The sequence below is a fragment of the Rhagoletis pomonella genome, unplaced genomic scaffold (assembly GCF_013731165.1).
Source record: "Rhagoletis pomonella isolate Grant_MI unplaced genomic scaffold, Rhpom_1.0 Rhpom_scaffold_00005, whole genome shotgun sequence".
NCBI lineage: Eukaryota > Metazoa > Arthropoda > Insecta > Diptera > Tephritidae > Rhagoletis > Rhagoletis pomonella.
In genome coordinates, this window is record NW_023458559.1 from 37,174,637 (window position 1) to 37,182,173 (window position 7,537).

At 37.1% G+C, this 7,537-nt stretch overlaps 1 protein-coding gene across 1 annotated transcript; it reads right to left on the reverse strand.

Moving 5' to 3' along the window:
* Positions 1-2: 2 nt before the first annotated feature.
* Positions 3-5,468, reverse strand: LOC118740083 (the record flags this gene model as incomplete). Its single annotated transcript, XM_036471577.1, has 9 exons — positions 5,157-5,468; positions 4,765-5,102; positions 4,539-4,698; positions 4,130-4,472; positions 3,049-4,047; positions 2,889-2,993; positions 2,134-2,824; positions 1,807-1,881; positions 3-1,738 (listed from the first exon to the last, which is right to left on the reverse strand). Coding segments are annotated over exons 1-9 (4,686 nt in total), but the record flags the coding sequence as incomplete, so codon positions are not given.
* Positions 5,469-7,537: the final 2,069 nt, after the last annotated feature.

A 7,537-nucleotide genomic window follows, 5' to 3' on the forward strand; every position in this document is an offset into this window, starting at 1 on the left:
AAATTATGTGTGATTTGTGGTACAAAATCACTTTGTTTTGTGACTGCTTTTCGTGTAGCAGCGGCCTTTGTAGTTTTAACAGTTTTAGTTTTTGTAGTGCACGTAGATGTTGATGTTCGTTGCCGAGATAATTTGGTTAGAGGTTGCACAGGTATTGCCATCTGTTGTGGCAAACTGCAAGGTCTAAGCATAAGCTGTTCTTCCACTTGAGTGTGTGTACGTTGCAATATTAATTGGGTTTGGGCGAGTTGGGGTTGCTGTTCCTGCTGCTGTTGCTGCGATTGCACATGTTGTGAAATGATCTCGACTTTAGTATAAGCTTCTGTCGAATCATTGCAATTCACATGTGCCTGCAATGCTTGTTCTTGCGCTAATTGGTATTCGATTATTGCATGGGTGGATTGAGTTGGCGGCTTTTGAAACTCTAATTTGATTGGCGTCTCTTTAATCTGTGGCGTCACAGTTGGTTGAATTTCTTGCGGCCGCATTTCCGTGCTTTCGCCAAATAGAGCTTCCAGTTGTGCTTCAATGTCTTGTTCTTGCTGTAGTTGTTGTATTGGTTGCTCCACGCAAACTTCTGCTAGCTGTTGTTTTGGCTGTGTGTTTGATGATTGTTGGTGTACTGGCGATAGTTGTTCCTTTGCTAGAGTTTGCACTTGTCTCTGTTGCTCTTGCGGTCGCTCTACACTTTTGTCTAACTGCGGTATTTGAGATTCTCCTTGCGGCCGTTGCTGAATCTTCTGATAGCTTTCTCCTTCGTCTCTACATCGCTGTTGCTGAATTGGTGTTTCTAATATTTGCTTGGTTCCTTGTTTTTGCTCCTCTGTTCGCCGAAATTGTGCATTAGTTGATGGATGACTTTGACTATTTGAAATTTGTAAATCAGTAACATCCTCGAATTGTGGATTTTCTTGAATGATTCGGGTTACAGCAATTGGAGCATCAGTGTGCTTTTGTTGCTTTGAAGTTGTTGTTGTTGTCTTCGCGTTCTCTTGCTTTACACGCATTAAGTGAGGTTCTTGTTGTTCTTGTAACGCTTGCTGATGCTTCGTACGCTTTAGATTTGCGTCTGCCTGTTGCTGAACTTTTGCTTGATCCTCCTTCAACCGTGATATTTGTGTTTCAATAGGCGCATTCGCTTGCTTATTTGTTTTTGCAATATCTTTCCAGATTTGTTGTGGCCCCGATAGTATTTGCACTTCTTGTATCGAAATCCGGTCTGCTTGTTGCTTTGTTTGCAATTTTTGTGAAGATTGTTGTATAATTTGATGCGCTTGCTGTTTTTGCTGCGTTTGCTCTTGTTGCTGCGTTTGTACTTCCTCCAAGCAATGCTCCTGCGACAGTGACCTTTCTTTCTGCTGCTCTTGTTCGCTTTGTTGATTAATATTTTCGCTAAATTCCGTTCGGTTCTGAAGTGTGTTAAATTCATTCGAGTTTTGACTTTGACTATCTGTAGGTGCTAGCGGCCAGTTGCATAAATTACTTATATCCATGGAGCCGCTCGAGAATAACACATTGACATCATGTGTAACCAAATTTTCGGAATTCGACAGTGGCGCTTGTAGCGTTATGTCTTGTGACTGGCTTGAAGCAGCAGTAGTGTCTAAAACAACTATCTCATCTGGCGCTTGCACACATTCGTAATTTTCCTCATCCTCAGTTAGATTAAATTGCAATTTATTGAGAGGCACAAGTTTTTCTTGTTTGATGATTTCGCATGGCAGAAAAGTAGTTGCGGCTAGAGAAATGAATAAGTTAAACTGGATTTTCGTATGTTAACCTTAAAAATATGAATTTGAAACTTACGATTTTCAAAGTTTACTGGCTCGTTGCGGGTAGTTGCTTGCAATCCGAAATTTAAATATTCTCCAAGAAGTCTCTCTGTGAAAAAATTAAAAATAAAACTAAAGCTAAAAAAATTACATAACATAGGAGAGCATAACATAACGTAACATAGTATAGAAAAGCACAACATAACGTAACATACTATAAGAGAACATACATAATAGATCATAACATAACATGTTATGGAATAAAATAAAATAAGTATCAATCGCCCCTGAAATCATTTTGAGTAAAATGAAGTAAAAAACGAATAACACTTATTAAAAATCTGTCCCTCTCTCCACTTACGTGATGTTTGAATTCCCGTCTCAACAGTTCTAGGCATCTTGCAATCCGAAGCCACAGCTGGTTCGTCACCTCTGCTTACAACTTCGGTAGTCACATTAGGTGTGCTGGTTTCCTGTACCTGCTCTACGGCGTGCAACCCAACTGATCTTTCAAAAATAGAACTTTCATTATTTTCTGCCGGCGTGCTTTGCTCGTTCGTTATGCATCTCATTACTTTAGTTAAAATATTTGGCGTATACCATATCCATTTGTCATGGAACCAACACTTTTTATAAAATGACTGTCGATATGGATCAAGAAAAGTATTACTTCGATTGAATTTTTTACCAGTACTTCGATAGTAGTCCCAAATGACTATATGATCATAATTTGTTGTCGCAATTAAATTTCGCCAATGGAATAATTTCGGTGAAATATACTTTAAACCGATTTCAGGCAGTGCAACGTCCTTTGATTTAAGGTACTGAAAGACATCTGATAGACGCATATAAAGATTAATGGGCCACACTTGAGGTGATTTTATTGTGTGCTCATAGCAACGCTTTAATAGTTCTACATTTTCATAAATCTCTGCTGCTTCGTATATACGCGTATATTGTTTGAACTCTGGGAAAGACATATTTAGAATACTGGCAATTACTCTGCGTTTCGGACCACTGTGATAGTGTAGGAGATAAGGAAGCGTACATGACTGAAACAAAGTTACATCTTACAGAAATATTACTCATTTATTGTATAATGAACACTTTTCTTACATTCTCAACTGTTGCAAAATACAGATCTATTGCTTGCTGTAAGCGTGCTTGCTCCGCACTATTCATATTCTGGCCTAAAACTCCCTGTGTTGCCGTCAAGGTTAACTACAAAAATTTTAGTTATTGCAGAAATTGTTAAATATTCAAACCATTTTCATACATTTTCAGCATCAGTAAGACATGTCTGTGCGGTCGTGGCTCCATTGGCCATTACAATAGTTTGGTCTGAGACTGTTTCTTCTTCCAATGCCGCTATTGCAGTTTCTGTTCTTGCAGACTCTTTTACTACGCAATTTCTTTCCTGCTTAATGACTTCTATTTCTTCAATCGATATTGCTTGGTGCTCTTTATCATTGTTTACTTGATGCGTTTCCCGTTTATCTCCAAGATCTTGCATCTCCGTATCGGCGTTCCCCTCATCTATGTGTCCAACATTCTCTACATTCATGGGCTTCGGCGGCTCAACATTGTCAGTACCTAACTGAATCGCGCCTTCGGCTACTGTTTCAATGGCTGCTAAAACATTCTGCACTTTTGCGCTATCATTATTGCTAACTGCTGCTTTTTCTCCAACTTCGTCATTATTGCTCACCTCAGCCGCGCAAGCTTCCTCCTCAACCTGACTGGCTACTTCTTTTGGCATTTCCCTCTCAACTTCTTTTTCTAGTATTTCTCTGGCCTGCTTTTTTATTTGCACATTTGGTGACTTCCGCACCCAAATATTGTGCAACCAACATTTTTCATAAAATAATTTACGGTACCCATCCAAAGTTTCGTTTTTTTTTAAATGTTCACCCTTACAACGATAGTAATCCCAACGCATAACGTTATCAAAATTAGTAGTGCAGGCCAGTTCACTCCAATGCAAAAGTATTGGCGTAACATCTTCTAAACTATAATCAGAAAGTGTAATACCTTTTAATTTGAGAAACTCAAATAGGGCGCTTAACGGCATATAAAGATTTATAGGCCATATTTGTGGCTCCTTAATTGCATAATCATAAAATCCGCCCAGAAATTCATCATCATCATAAATTTCTGGTGCATTGTGTATTCTTGTATATTCCTTGAATTCTTCGAAGGTCATTTTAAGAATAACTTCAATTATGCGACGCTTGAGGCCTTGGTGGAAACGTAATGCATATGCAAGTGTATTTGACTGACATGAGAAATTATATTTAGAATAACACTTTCTATGTATAAAGCAATGTGTAAAAGCGTACAAAAGTAAAGATAAATACCTTATCGTATTCACGAAAAAATAATTCTTTGGCGTCTTGAATGCGCTGTCTTGCCAAGTTTAAAGTGGTTGTGTTTTGAGAGCTTACAGTAATGTTAGACAACTCTTCCTCAGACTCATCCAAACACATTTTTTCTTCCGCATTTTGATCTGATAGATTATGTTGAGTTGGTTTCGTTTGTCGAAAAACGTCAATTTTAATTCTTTCCAATATCTCTTGGTGTTTTTCAACATCTTGGACATGACGTCTTATATGGTTGAGTAATAAATTTGACTCAGCAAGATCTGTTCTTTTCGCAATGAATATTATATTCCTACGATTTATGGTTCTGAATGGACTTGTACTATAAAGTAAATATTCGTGGTAAAAATTTTTATAAAAATGTGTATGTACAAATAATATTGAATACCTTTGTGGTGATAGGCTGTTTGCTTGCGTTTTCGTGGATTGTGCTACCACGAGCTCGAATTTCTTCGGTTTGACCACTTGACCTACGTGCTCAGCTGGCTGGACTTGGATTGATTTATTGTTATCATCAGAATTCTTTGCTTCTTCTACTGTACTTGCAACTGGAAATATATTGATGTAGGCATGCAGAAGATGCAATACTTCTCTTTTGCGACTTTAGCGCTTACCTCCCCCCTTTCCATCTAATTTTGGTATTTGCATGATTTTCTTTTTTACAAACACCGGACACGCTTTTGTCTCCAGCTTATAAATATCACGAATTTGTGGTTGCTCATAAAAATTTTTGTAATAATTTTTCAAAACTCGGTCTACCATAAATTGATCGCTCAAGAAGTCGAGGCCGGTCGCATTTTTAATGTCCTCAAGTATGCGTTGGGCAACATTAATACTGTATGTCATTGTTTTAAAGGTATTTAATGTGACAGGATAACATGCTTCGCTAAGCTCCCCAGGATCCCGCACAAAGCTATTCCAATCGAATTTGTGCTGTGAGGCGCAAGTGGTGCTGCAAAGGAATTTCCTCCACACAAACCCTCTTTTTCAGTAAGCATTTACTAACCTGGAATCTTGGGGCTCATTTTTACCCGCAACACCATTATTGCTGTCAGTTTTCCTCTCCTCCATTTCGTCAAAATTTTCATCATTCTGCGCAACGAGACAAGCTCCGCGCACCTTGCTTTTGGGCCCAATTTTAACACTCGTCTTGCAGGGCTTTTTACACGGAATATTTGACGGTTGGGGCGATAAAAACCTTTTAATACTTTGAGTTCTGAAACTCGTCTTTCTATTTTTTTCCATTGGTGAGATTCGAAAACTATACGTAAAATTAGCGACGCCTAAAAATAAAATATAAAACGCGCCATACTTAGGGATGAAACGATACGAGTAAAAACAAGTACATACTCGATACTTTTCGTTCGATACCAAGTAACTTTGGTATCGATACTTTTGAACTATTCCAATAAACACCAAAAAAATATTTCTCCAACCTTGGAGAATTTCATAGTTCTCAACAGTGTTGCCAAGTTCTGAGTTTGAACAAAGAACGTAAATGTATAAGAAGCGACAACTCGTTGAAGTCGGCGAGTGAGGTCTGAAAGGTTGAGATGAGGAGTTCGCGTCCGTTTTAACATCCATTTTCGTAAATGAATTCGCCGCACATATGGTTTCGCGGCGATAAAGAACGTTAAGGAAAAGTGACCGATGATAGAAATAATAAAATGAAATGAAAAAAAACATGGCCGCAGCTCTTTTTGTTTATTTGCGACGGCATTTAACAATTTGCATGCGCATGTGCATAGATTTACTTTATTTTATAATTTTAAACAAATATAAGTAAATTAAATACATGCGCTATGCAAGACCTTTATAAGCTTCCTCTTTAGTATTTGAAGTTGTAAAGTTGTAATTTATGGATGAAATTACCCTTTTTATATCAACCAAATGTACGTTTATAATCAATAAACTTATTTAATATACTCATGCCATTTCCCTCCAAACATATCACATTCATGCAAATACGCGTACGTACATACAAATGTATGTAAAAGCGCATATGCGACTAAAACACAACAATAACAATTTCATTCATAAACGCATGCGCATATTCTTCAAGGTCAAACTCATTCATTCATAAATTCAATTGCCACACATCTCCCCGCAAGCGCATCGCCTACAAGCGCAAATTCATCTCGAGGGCCACAAAAATTCTAAAATGTAAAATTGAAGAAACCACAGCCAGCCAAATGAAAAGTGGCAAGTCCGCAGTAATATCTGCAAAAATAACCTATCTCGTGTTAAGACATTTTTTCTCTAAACTTCTAAATCGCAGCACTTCTTCAAACTTGTATATTATCAATTAGTTGCTTAAGATTTTAATTTAACAAAAAACAAAATAAACATACATTTTTTGCACAAATGACCCATGATATTTTGTTGTAAACTCAAAACTTCTGAAATCACATACATAAGTGGTTTTACAACAAATGTAATTTGGCAACATGGTTGCCTTCACCAGCTTCGGTCATCAATTTTAAAATTTTTGTAAACCGATCGCTTACGATTTGTTTACAGTTGACTCTAGATACTACGAGCAACATGTATACGAATTCAAAAAATTTAATTATTTTGCATTATTGATAATTGCGAAGCTATGAAGCATGTATAAGTGAGTGTATACATACAGACCTATTCTGCGTTGGTAACACAAATTTTGTTTACTATCATCAAAAGCGACAAACACAAAAAATCGTACATTAACAAGCCTATTCTGCGTTGGTAATTTTTTTAACCAAAAATAAAGTTCCTCGGTTTTTTTAAACCCTTTTCGCATTCTGCGCACTTTTGTAACCAGTAAAATTTGTTACCATCTCATAAGCAGGTAACAAAATATTGCCCCATGAAATATGCAACAACAGAATTTCTACAAAACTTCATACCTGGAATGCTGAATAAATTAAAACGCTACCAAGGTACCTTGAATTGCGGTTACAAGAAGTGCTAACAATGTTTGGTAACAAAATTTGCTGGTTACAAAATATCCGGTAACAAGCAGAATAGAGCTACAAGAATTCAAGTTAGGAGTAGCCTACTGTAAACGTACATATGTATGCGCGTAAATATGTCAGGACGCGGCATTTTGCAGGAATTTAAGAATTTGTCAAGATAATGATGGCGGAGGACGTGGGAGAGACGAAGACAACTTATGTTTCACATTTACGCCTTTGTTTTGGCGGAGGATGTGAGAAAGACGGAGACAACTCATGTTTCACATTTATGTGTTTATTTTTTGCATGCATATGAACAAAAAATTGGAAAACATTTATTCTTGCCCGATAATAACAAAATGTATGCATACTCATGTATAAATGCATAGATTTAAATTAAACTTATGCTATCTGTATATAATAAACATTGGTTTTGTAATAAAGCCGCCGTATA